General features: G+C 35.4%; 1 protein-coding gene across 1 annotated transcript in view; it reads left to right on the top strand.

Annotated features, from left to right (window-relative positions):
- The window catches only part of ADAM3A (ADAM metallopeptidase domain 3A (cyritestin 1)), a gene marked incomplete at its 3' end in the record, with an annotated part of 77,400 nt that overhangs the window by 37,162 nt on the left and 22,181 nt on the right, over positions 1-18,057 (top strand). The window contains 2 exon segments of the mRNA NM_001097513.1: positions 4,601-4,787; positions 17,440-17,538. Of these exon segments, the coding sequence (NP_001090982.1) occupies positions 4,601-4,787; positions 17,440-17,538 (286 nt within the window).

Raw genomic sequence — 18,057 nt, 5'->3', positions numbered from 1 at the left:
AACAACTAGTTATATACAAGGGCACCCCTAATAAGGACATGAGCAGCTCTTTCAGCAGACAGATTACCTACCAGTAGATAGTGGTGTGGTATATTCATTTTGCTGAAGGAAAAAAAAATAACTCTACCTGGCTAAGTTGTCATCCAGAAATTAAGGAGAGATAAGAGTTTTACAGACAAACCAAAGCTAAATAAGTTGATCACCACTAGACCAGCCTTAGAACAAATAATAAAGTGAAGAATTTAATCTAGAGAAAAGGCACTATTTAGTACTAGGGAAACATATGAAGTATGCATCTCAATGGTAAAGGTAAATACATAGCAAAATTCATAATACTCTAATATGTAAAGTGGGTGATTAATCATTTATAGCATGGTAGGAAGGTTAACAGTCAAAGGTAGTGAAAATAAGTAACTATAATATTTACAGAAGATTCTACCCCAAAGTGACAAAACTCTCTTTTCAAGTGCAGGTGAAACATTCTCCAGGATAGATCATATGCTAGGCCACAAAATAAGGCTCCACAAGTTGAAAAAAGACAGAAATCATATCAAGCATCTTTTCTAACACCAAAGGTATCAATGACAAGGAGAAATTAAAGGAAGAAAACTGGGAAATTCACAAATATGTGGAGACTAAACAAGATGTTATGAACAACCATGTGTCATTAAAGAAATTAAAGAGAAATCAAAAAGTACCTTAAAGAATTGAAATATAACATACCAAAACTTATGGGATGCAGACAAAGCAGTTCTAAGTAGGATGTTCATGGTGATAAATGCCTATGTCAAGAAAACAATAAAAAGAGCAGATAAGAAACCTAATTTATACTTCCAGAAACTAGAAAAAGAAGAACAAATGAAGCCCAAGTTAGTAGACTTGAAAGGAAAAGAGATACAAAAAGATAATAGCAAAATAATCAATGAAACCAGGAGATGGTTCTTTGAAAAAAAAATTTTTAATTTGATGTTTAGCTAGACTCTTTAAGAAAAAGAGAGTACTCTAATTTTAAAAATGACAAACCAGAAGATATGCTTATATCAACACCACCAAAAAAAAAAGGATCATAAGAGATTACTGTAAACAATTATCTGTGAACCACTTGGACAACCCAGGAGAAATGGATAAATTCCAAGAAAAATAGAACCTTCCAAGACTGAATCATGAAGAGATATAAAATCTGAACAGAGTGATTACTACTGAGAAGATTGAATCAGGAATCAAAAACCGTAACAGCAGTCAGAAGCTGAGGACCCACTCGTTTTCCTGGTGAGTTATACCAAACACTTAAAGAACAATTAGTAAAAATGCTTCTCAAAGCCTTCCCAAAAATAGAAGAGGAAGGAACATTTTTACTGAGGCCAGCACTATCTTAATACCAAAACGGACACAGATATCATGAGAAAAGAAAAATTATAAGCCAATATCCCTGATGAACACAGATGCAAATCTCTTAAACAAAATATTAGCAAACCAAATTCAAACAGCACATTAAAAGGATCATGTATCATGATCAAATGGGATTTATTCCAAGGATGCAAGAGTAGGTTAACATCTGTAACTAAGTCAACATGACACACCCCATTTGTAAAATAATATGATCATTTAAATAGATTTAGAGAAAGCATTTGAAAAAAGCTCAACATCCATTTATGATAAATATCCTCAACAAAGTAGGTATAAAAGCTTACATAATGAGAAACCACACCTAACAATACTCAATAGTGAAAAGATGTATAATTTTCCTTCTAACATCTGAAATGCAGACAAGGATGAATATTCTTGCCACTTTTATTCAAAATAGTATTGAAAGTCCTACCCAAAACAATTAGGCAGGTGAAAAAGATAAAGTCATCCAAATAAGAAAGGAAGAATAAAACCATCACTATTTGTAGATGACATGACTTTGCACCTAGAAAACCCTACAGACTCCACCAAAAACTTAAAAGTAATAAATTCAGTATAATTACAGGTTACAAAAAGAATGTACAAAGTCTGTTGTGTTTCTACACACTAATAACAAACTATCAGAAAGAGAAATTAAGAAAACAGTCTCATTGACAATAGCACATAAAAAAATAAAATACCTAGGAATAACTTTAAAAACCAAGAAGGTGAAAGCTCTGAACTGAGAAACATAAGGCACTGATGAAAGATATTAAAGAATACACAAGTAAATGGAAAGCTATTTCATGCTCATGGATTAGAAGAATTAATATTATTAAAATGTCTATGTTATCCAAAACAATATACACATTCCATAATCACTACTGAAACTCCTATGACATTTTTTAGAGAATTAAAACAATCCTAAAATTTGAAATGAACTGCAAAAGACCCAGAATAGCCATAGCAATCTTAAGAAAGAAGAACAAAGTTGGAGAAATTGGGTTCCTAATTCCAGGGCATCAGACAAAATGCAAATGAGCCTGTAACATCTCATGGCAGAGTGATTCAGTGTTGTCACAGCTGTGATGCAAATTGCAAGTGGGGCACGGGTTCCATCCCTGGCCATGGCCAGGGACCTTCCACATGCCTTGGATGCAGCCACCCTCCACCCCAAAAAAGAAAAAAAAAAAAAAAAAACACAAACAAAAATTGTTAAGAAAATGTCATTAGAAAGAAGATATTTACATGAAACTTCCCTCCAAATAATTATTAAGTGAAAAGGAAAGAGTGAAGTGTTAGAGTGAAGACTGGCAGACACATCTTAATCAAACAATTAAAGTGATTTTATCCAAATTATAAAAAATCGAAATCATGTGCTGTCTGTTAGAACACAGTGAAGTCAAGTCAACACCACCTTTGTGATGAGGTTACCAAGATGCATAACCTCAGCCTATGGTGAAACATTTCATAAACTGAATTGAGGGACATTTTACCGAATAGCCTGTAATTACAAAACTTTTCCATGTCACTAAATTTGTCACAAAAGGCTGTCAGCTAAACTAAGGAGACCTGAGAACTGAATGCAACGGTTAATTCTGAACTGGATCCTTTTGCTGTAAAATTGTGATGATGGAGGGAAATTTGATTGTGAGGATTAGATGTTAGTAACGTTATTATTTCCTGATGTTGAAGGTCTGTTTTAAGAGAATTCATTTCTATGTGAGAATTTATACATTAAGCTATTTAGAGTGATCAGAGCATCCCACTGGTGACTTACTGGATTTTTTCAGGAAACACATTTATTGTTTGTAATTTTGTGTCATTTCTCTAAGTTTGAAATTCTTAGAAATTTAAAAAAACCTATTAAATCATATACTTAGAAATATAGAAATAACAAAACAAATCTAAGGTTTATACCTTTCATATACTTAGCATTTTTTTTTTTCTTGCTTTTTAAGGCCGCTCCTGTGGTATGTGGAAGTTCCCAGGCTAGGGGTCAAATCAGAGCTACAGCTGCCGGCCTACAGCACAGCCACAGCAACACAGGTTCTGAGCCATGTCTATTACCTACACCTCAGCTCACGGCAATGCTGGATCCTTAACCCACTGAGTGCGGCCAGGGATCGAACCCACATCCTCATGCATGCTAGTCAGATTTGGATTCGTTTCTGCTGCATCACAATAGGAACACCTATACTCAGTATTAAAATATTTAAATTAATTTTATTACCAAAGTATTATTATTATTGTTTTTGCTTTTTAGGGCCACACTTGTGACATATGTAAGTTCCCAGGCTAGGGGTCGAATTGAGGCTGCATCTGCAACCTACACCATAGCTTGCACAACTCTGGATCCTTAACAACTGAGTGAGGCCAGGGATTGAACGTGCATCCTCATGGATACTGGTCAGGTTCATCACCAGCTGAACCACAATGGGAATTCCCAATCCTGACTTTTAATACACTCAAGCCTCATTTATTCCTTCAGCTTTGTGTATTATTCCTAGTATGTGTGATTTTTTTTAGTGATAATTAGTGTTCTTATAATAATTATATGATAATAATTAATATAAAATAATATAATAATGATGATTAGTGATCTTATAATAATTATGATGATGATATTGACAATAATAATGAAAATAATAAATAAGACATACTACTTAGAGCTTTTTGTGTACCAAGCACTGTTTTGTTTCAATATATTTTAACTCATGTCACCTTAATTTCCTCAACTTACTAGGTGTGTATGCTCTTGAATTACAATAGAAATTAATTTTTGGAGTTCCTGTCGTGGCTCAGTGGTTAACAAATCCAACTAGGAACCATGAGGTTGTGGGTTCCATCTCTGGCCTTGCTCAGTGGGTTGGGGATCCGGCGTTGCCGTGGGCTGTGGTGTAGGTTGCAGACACGGCTCACATCCCGCATTACTGTGGCTCTGGCATAGGCCAGCGGCTACAGCTCCGATTCGACCCTTAGCCTGGGAACCTCCATATGCCGCGGGAGCGGCCCAAGAAAATAGCAAAAATACAAAAAAAAAAAAAAACCAATAGAAATTAATTTTTTATTTACTAATTTTATTAAAAATAAGAACACTCTCCACATCTTGGCTCTTCCGTAAGTAAAGTAGTACAGAATTCATAGCATGTTCTTGAAGGGTGTTTGATACTGATTTTATTCCATTTATCTGAGGAATATAATTTCATTTTAGACGTTCCCGTGGTGTGAAGTTTTTTAGCAGCTGCAGCGTGGATGAATTTAAAAGTACAGTTTCACGGCCTGAATTTGAATGTCTTCAGAATCAGATAGTTCCCAAGGTGGTTCCCCAAGCAAGAACTGGATCTTGTGGGAATGGAGCTATGGAAGAGGGTGAGCAATGTGACTGTGGTGCCGTGGAGGTCAGTGAGAAACATTAATAACTTGGCTAAAGATTTGCTTTTATGTTTGTCGTGTGGTTTTATAAATACAGATGTGATATATAAGGGGTGGGTGTTTTTTTAATGTTGTGCCATTTAGTCAAAGATCTCAGGTGGGGAGATACGGAACATGTCATAACTCACATACTGAATCTGTAGCATTTGAAGAATTTAAGTACAGGGTAAGTGCAGCATGGATTAAAGAAGTAGATTTTCTTTATTGTGTAAACATGAGTAGTGATACCCCCCTTTCTAGATCATAACGATCAGTTCCAGCAGTAATATTGTTAATCACCTAAATCATACCTGAATTCCCCCAAAGTGACTCAATCAGATTCACTGAGCTGTTGGAGTCACTTGTATGCTGCTGTTCACCTCCTCCTCTCCTAACTTCAATCCTTGCATCTGGAGAGCTTCATGCGTTTAACTTGTTTCATAGAACTGAATTAATCCCAATCCTTGGCATGTTATTAGTTTATTTTATTTTTTTTTAATTACTCAAATGAATTTATCACATCTGTAGTTGTATACTGATCATAACAATCTGATTTCACAGGATTTCCATCCCACAGCCCAGGCACATCCCCTCACCCCCCCAAACTGTCTCCTCCAGAGACCATAAGTTTTTCAATGTCTGTGAGTCAGCATCTGTTCTGCAAAGAAGTTCAGTCTGTCCTTTTTTCAGATTCCACATGTCAGTGAAAGCATTTGATGTTGGTGTCTCATTGTATGGCTGACTTCACTTAGCATGATAATTTCTAGGTCTATCCATGTTGCTAAAAATGCTGGTATTTTGTTCCTTTTAATGGCTGAGTAATATTCCATTGTGTATGTGTACCACCTCTTCTTGATCCACTCCTCTGTCATTGGGCATTTAGGTTGTTTCCATGTTTTGGCTATTGTAAATAGTGCTGCAATAGACATCGGAGTACATGTGTCTTTGTGAATCGTGGTTTTCTCTGGGTAGATGCCCAGGAGTGGGATTGCTGGATCAAATGGTAGTTCTATGTTTAGTTTTCTGAGGAATCTCCATACTGCTTTCCACCGTGGTTGCACCAATTTACAATCCCACCAACAGTGTACTAGGGTTCCTTTTTCTCCACACCCTCTCCAGCACTTATCATTTGTAGACTTTTGGATGATGGCCATTCTGGCTGGTGTAAGGTGGTACCTCAGAGTGGTTTTGATTTGCATCTCTCTAATAATGAGTGATGTTGAACACCTTTTCATGTGTTTCTTGACCATCTGTATGTCTTCTGTGGAGAACTGTCTATTTAAATCTTCTGCCCATTTTTTGATAGGCTTGTTTGTTTTTTTGGTATGGAGCTGCAGAAGCTGTTTATAAATTTTGGAGATTAATCCCTTGTCAGTCGATTCATTTGCAAGGATTTTCTCCCATTCTGTGGGTTGTCTTTTTGTGTTATTTAGGGTTTCCTTTGCTGTGCAGAAACTTTTAAGTTTAATTAAGTTCCATTTGTTGATTTTTGTTTTTGTTGTCAATACTCTGATAGGTGGATCTGAGAAGATGTTGCTGTCGTTTAAGTCAGAGAGTGTTTGGCCTATGTTTTCCTCTAAGAGTTTTATAATATCTGGTCTTATTTCTAGGTCTTTAATCCATTTGGAGTTTATTTTTGTGTATGGTGTTAGGGAGTGTTCTAATTTCATTCTTTTCCATGTGGCTGTCCAGTTTTCCCAGCACCACTTATTGAACAAGCTGTCCTCTCTCCATTGTATATTCTTGCCTCCATTGTCATAGATTAGTTGGCTGTAGATGCATGGGTTGAATTCTGGGCTTTCTCTCCTGTTCCACTGATCTTTATTCCTGTCTTTGTGTCAGTACCATGCGGTTTTGATGATTGTTGCTCGTAGTAGAGTCTGAAGTCTGGGAGCCTGATTCCTCCAGCTCCATTTTTCTTTTTCAGGATGTCTTTGGCTATTCTGAGTCTTTTGTGCTTCCAAACAAACTTGAGAATATTTTGAGTTCTGTGAAAAATGTCTTTGGTAATTTGATAGGGATTGCATTGAATCTGTAGATTGCCTTAGATTAGGTAGTATAGTCATTTTGATAATATGAACTCTTCCAATCCTTGGGCATGGTATATCTTTCCATTATTTGTGTTATCTTTGATTTCTTTCATTGGTGTCTTAGAGTTTTCAGAATACAGGTCTTTTGTCTCTTCAGGTAGGTTTACTCCTAGGTATTTTATTCTTTTAGATGCTATGGTAAATGGGATTGCTTCCCTAATTTCCTTTTCTGCTCTTTCATTGTTAGTGTATAGAAATGCCATCAATTTCTGTGTATTGATTTTGTATCCTGCGACTTTGCCAAATTCGTGGATGAGCTCTAACAGTTTACTGGTAGAGTCTTTAGGATTATCTAGGTATAGTATCATGTCATCTGCAAATAGGGATAGTTTTACTTCTTCCTTCCCAGTTTGGATTTCTTTTCTCTCTTTTACTTCTCTGATTGCTGTGGCCAGGACTTCCAGAACTATGTTGAAGAGTAGTGGCGAGAGCAGACATCCTTGTCTTGTTTCTGATATCAGTGGGAAATCTTTCAGCTTTTCACCATTGAGAATGGTGTTTGCTGTCGGTTTGTCATATATGGCCTTTATCATGTTGAAGTAGGTTCCCGTTATGCCCACATTCTGAAGGGTTTTTTTTTTTTTATCAGAAATGGGTGTTGGATTTTGTCAAAGGCTTTTTCCGCATCTATTGAGAGGATCATATGGTTTTTATTCTTCAGTTTGTCAATGTGGTGTATCACACTGATGGATTTGCGGCTATTGAAGAACCCTTGCATCCCTGGGATAAATCCCACTTGATCATGATTTCCAAGGCTTTTAACGTATTGTTGGATGCGGTTTGCTAGTATTTTGTTGAGGATTTTTGCATTAATGTTCATCAGTGAAATTGGCCTGTAGTTTTCTTTATTTGTGGAATCGTTGTCTGGTTTTGGCACCAGGCTGATGGTGGCCTCATAGAATGAGTTTGGGAGTATCCCTTCCTCTGCAATTTTTTGAAATAGTTTCAGAGGGAGGGTGTTAGCTCTTCTCTAAATGTTTGATAGAATTTGCCTGTGAAGCCATCTGATCCTGGACTTTTGTTCATTGGAAGTTTTTTAATCCCAGTTTCAATTTCAGTTCTTGTGATTGGTCCATTCATCTTTTCTATTTCATCTTGGTTTAGTCTTGGAAGATTGTATTTTCCTAAGAATTTGTCCATTTCCTCTAGGTTTTCCATTTTATTGGCATATAGTTGCATATAGTAGTCTCTTATGATCCTTTGTATTTCTGTAATGTCCGTTGTTACTTCTTCTTTTTCATGTCTAATTTTATTAATTTGAGTCCTCTCTCTTTTTTGATTGATAAGTCTGGCTAGGGGTTTATCCATTGTGTTGATCTTTTCAAAGAACCAGCTTTTTGTTTCATTGATCTTTTCTGTGGTTTTCTTTGTTTTTCCTTGATTTCTGCTCTGATCTTTATGATTTCTTTCCTTCTACTAACTTTAGGTCTTGTCTGTTCTTCTCTCTCGAGCTGCTTTAGATGTAAAGTTAGCTTGTTTATTTGATCTTTTTCTTGTTTCCTGAGGTGGACTTGTATTGCTATAAACTTTCCTCTTAGAACAGCTTTTGCTGCATCCCATAGGTTTTGGAGTGTTGTATCTTCGTTGTCATTTGCTTCTAGGTATTTTTTAATTTCCTCTTTGATTTCTTCAGTGATCCATTGGTTGTTTAGTAGCATGTTGTTGAGTCTCCACGTGTTTGTGTTTTTTGCGGTTTCTTTCTAGTTGTTGATTTCCAGTCATATAGCGTTGTGGTCAGAAAAGATGCTTGATATGATTTCAATTTTCTTAACCTCCCGAGCTCTGGATAGGATTAGAGTCAGCTGTGTGCCTGAGGGGTCTTTAGGTAGCCTGTTTGCTGAGGGGCATGGCTGTGATTCCACCTGGGTTTTGTTTGCCCTGGGGCTTCCCAGCAGCTGAATGATGGGTGGGGCCAGATTTTCCCAAAATGGCCACCTCCAGAGAAAGGTATGGCTGCTGAATGTTCCTGAGAGCTTTGCTTTCAATATACTTCCCTCACAACAAGCTACGTTCACCCCTGTTTTCCCAGGATGTCCTCCAAGAACCGCAGTCAAGTTTGACCTAGATTCCCATGGAGACTTTGCTTTGCCCTGGGACCCAGTGCACATCAAAGTCTGTGTGCGCCTTTTAAGAATGGGGTCTCTGTTTCCCCCAGTCCCGTGGAGTTCCTGAATACAAGCCCCACTGGCCTTCAATGCCAGATGCTCTGGGGCTTTTTCTCCCTGTGCCAGATCCCCACACGTGAGAGTTTGATGTGTGGCTCAGAACTCTCACTCCGGTATGTGAGTCTCTGTGAATCAGTTAGTTTCCAGTCTGTGGAGCTTCCCACCCAGGAGGTAAGGGTCTGTTTATATCACGAAATCACCCCTCCTACCCCTTGATGTGGCCTCCTCTTTTTCTTCTGGAGTAGGGTATCTGTTTTAAGGTTTCCAGTCCATTTGGGTGAAGAGTGCTCAGCCTTTAGTTGTGAATTTTGTTGTTTTTAGGAGAGAAGTTGAGCTCCAGTCCTTCTATTCCTCCCTCTTAATCCCATCCATTATTAGTTTATTTAGCACCTGGCTGTTAATCTCTTTTATTCCAGGTGTACTTGGAAAGGTAGCTAATCATTGAATGTTGTTGTACCTGCCTTCATACACTTAGGCAGAGTGGAGGTTTTTTGTTTGTTTGTTTGGGAATTTTCTGTAACTGCTTGAGACTCTGAAAGGTCAATAATGTTTAGGAACAAAACTCTGTATACCCTGATTATATTGCAATTTTTAAGTTAGTGATGCAAATCTTCTGCATTTTTAACAGTTTTGATTACCTGAACTCTCAGTACTTGAGAAATGAGATTGATAGTCCACGTGTGCAGTCGAAGTTGCCTAATTTTCACTGTAATTTACTCAATTCATGCTTTATAAATTTTGAAGTTCTTCCACATAGTGCAAACTATTTACAGTTTTTCTCTTTCTAGAAAGTTAAATTTTTACCTTCAGACACCGAATTTCTTTTTTAAAGTTTCTTTCTGTTTTAAAGTCTATCTGGTGTGACATATCTATCTTTTTATATTCATCTGTATCTATATTTATGCAGACACTAGCTTCCTTTAATTGCTACTTTCCTGATACTTTTCTATCCTCATTTAGTTTATTTTACTATTAAGTTTGACAACTACATGGAGTTTTAATTTATGATTCTGTGTATCTGGCTTATAAGACTATCCCCTTAAAAATTATTGTGATTAAAATATTTGCATATTTTAAAATTAAAGTTCATCATTTATTTTCAGATGATTGCATTTCAGATTTCCTTTGTTTTTACCTAATAGGCCTCTTTCTGTCCAAAGATACCTCATTACGTTAGCTGTTGTACTCTTCTAGACTGCAATTTTTAAAACTTTAGTTGTCCCCAAATATTTATACTTTCTATGTTCCTTGTGCCACATTTTTAATTGAATTTTTATTTATTTCTTTTGATCTATGTGCTCTCTTTTCCTTTCTTCTGTTATTTCCTTCAGCGATCTATTGGATATATACATTTTCTTTCCCTTTAGTGATGATTCTTGCATATTCACCTATACCTATTTAAGGTTTAATCATTTCTGGACAAACTTACCCCTAAATATCAGGTTTTATAACCCAATTAACTTACCTAATATTTTCATAAAAATTTTATTTCTGTCATCTTTACCCTTCCCAGTAGATAGCACTGTAAAGACTTTATTCAGAAAATAATTGCCTTATTTTACCTACCATTCCTTTTATTAGTGAATTTTTATTTAGAGGTTTTTGTGTATGTGTACATATCAAAGTTTCCTCCTGAAGTCATAGTAATTTCCTTTTGAATTATATTCTATTTATTAAATATACATAGACTTTAGGACAATTCTTTTGATAGGACAGTTCTCTGCCCACTTTTGTTAAGCAATAAATACTCATGAAATGCTCATAATTTCATTGCAGTGTATAATACACATAAAATATACACATGAAATATGGATGAAGAGTATAGTGAATGGACATTTAACAAGCACCAGAATAATTGGCCCAAGGTCACAACAAGCTTCATCTCTGGCAAAGAATTTCTTTTATGTTCCTTCTCCATCGCTTGTCTGTGCCTTCCAACCACTATTTAGAACTTAATAATAATCATTTCAGTGCTTTCCTTTTCATCAGTTTGACATCTTATTTTTTGCATCCTTACATGGTATAGTTGGACTATTTCCTACCTTTCTATAATTTGCAGTCGTGTGGTTTTATAATTTTGTAACTTGCTCTAGTACTTATTCATTGTTTTCATCGATTTTAGTATAAATTTTGTAAATATTTAACATACATAAACATACATTCTACATCAAAGAAAATTTAAGCTTGTTAAATTTTGCCTGTTAAGACTCAGGCATTTATGACTTTTCTTGCATGTCTCCTGCGGCATGTGCTTGCATTTCACTTGGGTGTTTATATATACCAATAAGTGAAGGTGCTGTGTCATGAAGTAAACTTTGAACTGAAAGTGTCTCATTTACTTTGGTTTTCTAATCCTTGAATGTTTTTGTCGTGTCCTTTACACATTTTTTCCTGTCTTTTCATCAGCATTCAGTTCTGTGAATTATCAGCAATTTTTCATTAGTGTGGTAGAAGTCTAGGATGCATTCTAATTTTCCGGTTACATAAGACTTCTCAGCCTGAGACAGGTTCTGTAGAGAGGACCCGCAGTGATCTACTTGTTTAGGTAAAACTGGAGGTGGGCTATTTCTGTGTCATGCAGGTGGACAGCCTCCTGTTTATGGAGTTCACCAGTGTCAGAGGCCAGTCTATTTATAGTGGCACTTTGAGGGGTTTTGTCACCCAGTTGTTTTGGATTGTTTCATAAAGGGCATTTAGCAGAATGGGAATATTGGAATTGTATCTTTTCTTCACTTAACTGTGGAATAAAGTTACTTGGTTCCAAATTGCAGGAACCAGTGAATATCAAAGGAAATTCAGGGCCAATGGATGAAATCAGCTGTGTTAAGTGGTCAGAGATGCCTGTGGATGCAGAAGGTCCAAATCGCATATAGTGCCCAGTGGCCAGGCTTTTTCCCTCATTTATTCTGGACTGCTTTCAATAATTCTTGTTGCTGAGCTAGCTACACCTATACCCATTGAAACTTAGCTGCTTTTTGGATAACAATATAGCAGCATGTCAAGTGCACTATTTGGATGGTAATATCTGTTTTTACTTGTGTATGTTTAAATGGCACACAAAGCAATCGATTTTCTCAGCTCATTATAAAAGTGTTATTATTAGGACACAATGTTTACATACTCAATAACATTTTGCCTATTACAAGAATTAGTATAATCAATAGTATTTTACATTTTATAAGAATTGGTATAATCCAGTGATAACACATCATGTGGGAGTCTGGGATGGGAAAGCTGTGCTCTAAGCCCTGCCTGATGAAATGAAAATAAGTTTGGCCAACTTCCCAGACCTACCAGATAGCCCACTGACCCAGGCTCCTATCAAATAACTGGGTCCCAGTGTGCATGAGATTTTGTGTGTTCTCTTGAAGAGATTTCCCCCAATCCCATGGGGCTCCTGCAGTGAAGCCCTGCTGGCCATCAAATTCCAAATGTTCTGTGAGTTCACTCTGCTGGTGCCAGACCCCCAGGCTGTGGGGCTCAGAAATCTCACTCCTGTGGGAGAACTTCTGCAATATAATTCTTCAGTTTGTGACAGGCTCACCCACCCAAGGGGGTATGGCATTTGGTTTTTAACATGAGTCCTCCCCTCCTACCTGCCTTATTGTATTCCTTGTGTCTTTTGTTGTAGAACATATTTTTCTGGTAGGTTCCAGTGTTTTTCCTCAACGGTTGTTCTCAGATAGCTGTGATTTTGGTGTACTTTGAGAGGAGGTGAGCACAGGGTCTGTTTACTCTGCCATCTTGGCCTGGGTTTGCTTTGTTAGTGTGAAGTTATTTGCATCTATGTTTGTCAGGGATGTTGATCTGTAATTTTCTTTTTCTTATGGTATTCTTGTCCAGTTTTGGCATCAGGATGATGCTGGCTTCATAAAATGTTTAGTACATGTTCCATCATCCCTAATTTTTATGAATTTGAAGATGATAGATATTCAAAATTAGAATACTTGGTAGAATTTATCAGTGAAGCCATCTTTTCCTGGACTTTTGTGTGTTGGGAGATTTTTAATCTTTTTGCTAGCATTTGTTCTATTCAGTTTTGTTTGTTTGTTTTGTTTTTCTGTTTCTTCATGACCCCGTCTTGAAATACTGTATGTTTCTGGGAATTTATTCATTTCTTCTAGGTTGTCGATTTTGTCAGCATGTTATTTGGTTATAGTAGATCATTTGTATTTCTGTGGTATTAGTTATTATTTCTTCTCTGCCATTTCTGGTTTTATTCATTCGAGCCCTCTTTTTCTTGCTAAGTCTAGATAAAATCTGTCAATTTTGCTTATCTTTTTAAAAACCCAGCTCTTATTTTCATTGACATTTTCTCTTGTCTTTATAGTCTCTATATTTCATTTGTTTCTGCTCTGAGTTTTCTAATTTAATTCCTTCTGCTAATTTTGGGCTTTGTATAATTTTTGATTGAATGTATAATTGAATGTATCTGTAGTTCACTGGGATTGTTGTATAGTTTTTCTTTGTGGGGAAATATGATAATGCATTTATCAATGCAATTATTATTGAACATTTAGGTTGGGGGGGTTAGTAAGAAAACTCTTTCTAAACAACATTAATGTCCAAGTATCTGTGTGGACTTCTGTTTTTATTTCTCTTGGTAAATATCTAGGAATAGAATTGCTGAGTCTTGTATTAATTATACTGTTACATTTATAACAAAGTGTCAAACTGTTTTCCTAAGTAGTTGTGATATTAAACACTTCAACCATCTATGTCTAACATTGGCAGTTGATGTTCATCCTCACCAATTTTGTTATTGGCCGTCTTTTTCGTCTTTATCATTTCAGTTTGTGATGGTATCTTATTGTGTTTTTAATGTGTATTTCCCTGATGACTAATTATATCTGACAGTGTTTCATGTTTTTCTTAAATATCCAGATGTCTCCTTTTTATAGTGTAAAAATATCTTGCGTATTTCACTTGAGTTTTTTTTTTTCTGCGTAGTTAAAGGAATTCTTGATATATGCAATGCTTTGCTATTTTTTTCACAGTATGTGGCTTAGTTTCATGTTTTCTTAATGACGTCCTTCACAGAGTTTTTTATTTTATGAAGTCCAGTTTAATTTTTTTTTCTTTTTTGCATTATGCTGCTTGTGTCCCATCTATCCTAAGTTTGGACTTTTTCTTATAAGTGTTCTTACAGAAGCTCACCAAATTTTGTTTTTGTGTTCTTATGTATGTCTAAGAACCATTTTGAGTAATTTTTGTTGACTTTGTTATCAAAGTATATTTTTATCAATATAGATATCCAATTGTTTTGTTGAAAACTGTCCTTTTCTTATTGAACTACCTAGGTGTGCTTATTGAAAAACAATTCAGGGAGTTCCTGCTGAGGCTCAGTGGGTTAAGAATCTGACTGCAGTGGTCTAGGTCTCTGTAGAGATGTGGGTTCAATCCCCAGCCTAGTACAGTGGGTTAAAGGATTCAGCATTGCTACAGCTGCAACTGCGTGGATTGCAGCTATGGCTCAGATTCAATCCCTGGCCTGGGAACTTCCATATGCCATGGGTATGCCCATAAAATTGAAATTAAAAAAAAAAGAAAAACAATTCATCACATGCTTTAAGTTGATTTCCACTGATCTATATATCTATGCTTACCAATACTAGGTCTCAACACTAACCCAAAATCAGGAAAAATGTGGCTTCATATTTTTTGTACTTCTTTATCAAGATAGATTTAACTATTTTAGGTCTTTGCATTTCTATGTAAAATATTAAATCAACTTCCCCATTTCTACTTACCCTCCCCCTCAAAAAAAATATGAGCTCTATTTCTTTTTCTTTCTACAGTTGCACTTTTGCAGCATATGGACATTCCCAGGCTAGGGGTCAAATTGGAGCTGCAGCTGCAGGCCTACTCTACAGCAGTGCAACATCAGTTCTGAGCAGCATCTGTGACTGAGCAGCATCTGAGCTTGGGGCAATGCCAAATCCTTAACCCACTTGCATCCTAACAAAACACTAACCTGCTGAGGCACCACAGGAACTCCTGAGTTGGAATTTAATTGGGATTTTTCTGAGTCTATAAATGAATTTGAGGACAATTGACATAACCATAATGTTGTGATTTTCAGTCAATGAACATGATATGTTTTCCATTTTTTAAGGCATCTTTAATTACTTAATAACCCTAAGTATTTCCTGTTTTTCAATGCTTTTAAATTTCAATTTCCAGTGTGCTTTGTAGGTATATAGAAACAGAATTTAACCATAAAACTTTTGGGGAGTTCCTGTCATGGCTCAGTGGTAATGAACCCAACTAGTACCCATGAAGATGCGGGTTTGATTCCTGCCCTCTTTCAGTGGGTTAAGGATCTAGCATTGCTGTGAGCTGTGGTGTAGGTTACAGATGTGGCCTGGATCTGGTGTTGCTGTGGCTGTGGTGTAGGCTGGCAGCTGTAGCTCCTATTCAACCCCTAGCCTGGGAACTTCCATATGCCATCCACCAAAAAATATTTTTTTTGATTGCTCCTGCACCCACCTTAATGTTATTTTGAATGACTGATTCACATTTGAAAAGTATCTGCAGAATGTCTAAATAAAAATTATCAGCATATCACAGTATGTACATGAAAAAAAAGATTGTGTTTCTGGGGTTTATTCCAGAAATACAGAAACATTTCAGTATTTTTCAACATATATAATTGAATTAACAAAGAGATAAAAATTAAATGACACTAAATATTGAGAAATTTCATAAAAGGTTGGGAAACTGGGAGTGAGTAAATACCCTTTTGCTTCTCAAATTTCTCCATGATGTAACACAACTATGTATTTTTCAAAATTTGCGTTTCCAATCCCATGATGACATTCTATTCCTAAACAACATGTCTGTTTCTAAACCCAGATTTAGTCTAGGTTTCCCTCATACAGTGAACATTTTCAAAATATACTCTCCACTAGAGGCTCTTTGATTGTGGCTCTGGAATTTTCCCTTTCATGTTACTGATTTTTGCTCTCTTTCTTCAATATTAATAGTTAGTGTGTGTTCAATATTCATTTTTTCATTAAAATCTTTATATTGTGAAAGATGACATAGTCTCCTTAGTTTTGAAACATGAAAATTAAAAAAAATCATCTGACATATCAAAATTAAAACACGATGTATAGTAATAAAGTTTTAATGTACTTTAATAAGAACTAATTTTTCAGTTGGAATACCTGAAAATATTTTATAACATTTTATATAGGATGTTAAATGATAATCCAAGTATGACAAAGGATCAGGTATAAATTATTACTCCATAAATGCAACTGATAAATATGCTGTTTTCAGGAAATCATCCAGGTTACAGCTTCTTTCACAGTGTTATGTATATGTAATATTAACACTTTACACACAACATATACACTCATATTTACTGAGATTTTAGGGTGGAAGAAAGCTTTACCCATAAACTCAAAGAACAAAACCGTGAAAAAGATTGTCCTCAGCTTTCATAATGGATTTCCATTTCTATGTAAAACAATGTCAAAAAAATGACCAAAACAAAAAAAAAATACCTACCAAAACAAATATAAGTTATCATGACAAGTTATTCAATGTTATGAAATGTATTAGTGTCTGGGAGTTAGTAGCATTAACATAAAAGTGCTTACAAATGAAGGAAGTACACAGAGGACTACCTCAACAGAAATATAGGCACAGAAATATAAAATAATCAAGAATGTGCAGATACATAACATTTCCATCATTAATAAAAAATAATAAAGTGGAAAGAAATGCAAACAGTTATTTGTGCCTATCTACTTTATTAATTTTTAAATATTGCTCTCAGTCTTGAGAAATACCACTCTTACACTAGATAGATAATCATAAAGGAAGAGGGAAATGAGAATATATTATAAAGTACTCTAATATTTTTTAACTCTATCACCAAATAACTTATATAATTAACTTTTAATATGAAATCTTAGAGCTAAATGAGATAAAAAAAATGTTCTTTGAAATGTTTGAATAATAAAATGTTATTATAATTTAGAACCTCTGTTTTGTCACATCTGTAAATTTTTGTGTATTCTCAAAATGTATCCTGAGAATATCCAATAAGGTAGAAAAGTGCTTATGATGTAATGAAAAAAGTCTAAAAATTACCATGTACACATTTATGAACACAGGTAAGATGGAAATACATTGCATTACCTTTTTAAGAATTTAAATTTTTGAGCATGAAATCATGAATCATTTCTCTACCATCATCTTTTCTATATCAAAATATATTAAATTTAAATGAACTAGCATTAAAAACAAATACAGACATAAAAATCATACCGTGATTGTAATTAACTTAGAGACATTATTTATTGCGACAATAAATACAAGTATTTATTTGATTAAAAATTTCTATTATTTAATTTGATTATATTTGCTTTTAGAACTGCATTCATAAAAAATGCTGTGATGCTGCCAACTGTACACTGATTGGCGATGCAGAGTGTGGTACTGGGCCATGCTGTGACCGAAAAACTTGTAGAGTAAGTCTTAAAAATAGCGCATTATTTTCTTTAATGAAATTTTTGTGTTCTTGTGGGTGCATTTTTTTTTTTTTTTGGTTTTTCAGTCTTACTTTACTCATCTTTCAAATATTTTGTTAATGTAAACACTCTTCACAAAAAATTGATTTCAGAGTTGAGAGGAGATCCTTAGATCTTTTTCAACCTCCTTTTAGCTCTACCTCTCACTGTATTGTTTCAATCTCTACTCAAGACCCCTCTTGTGACTGCATTCAATAGCAGTCCGAGATAATTTGGGTTCTGTGAGTTCCTGTTGGTTGTACCTGAATGTAGCTCTTCATGGTCAAAACACCTTATGGCCAAATGCTAAGCTACCCAACACACACTTGATGCAATGTTTAAAAAAACAGTCAATAATACTTCATTTTAAAGGTAGCAAAAAAGGAATCCACGTAGAAGAGTCAGCAATACATAGCATATCTGATGTGGAAGATTAGATTTGGCAGGTCCATGGAAGTGACTGAATCCTTGATTTCCCTT

This window comes from Sus scrofa, chromosome 17 (genome assembly GCF_000003025.6).
Source record: "Sus scrofa isolate TJ Tabasco breed Duroc chromosome 17, Sscrofa11.1, whole genome shotgun sequence".
NCBI classification, from domain to species: Eukaryota; Metazoa; Chordata; class Mammalia; order Artiodactyla; family Suidae; genus Sus; species Sus scrofa.
This window is presented reverse-complemented; position numbering and strand designations above follow the sequence as displayed.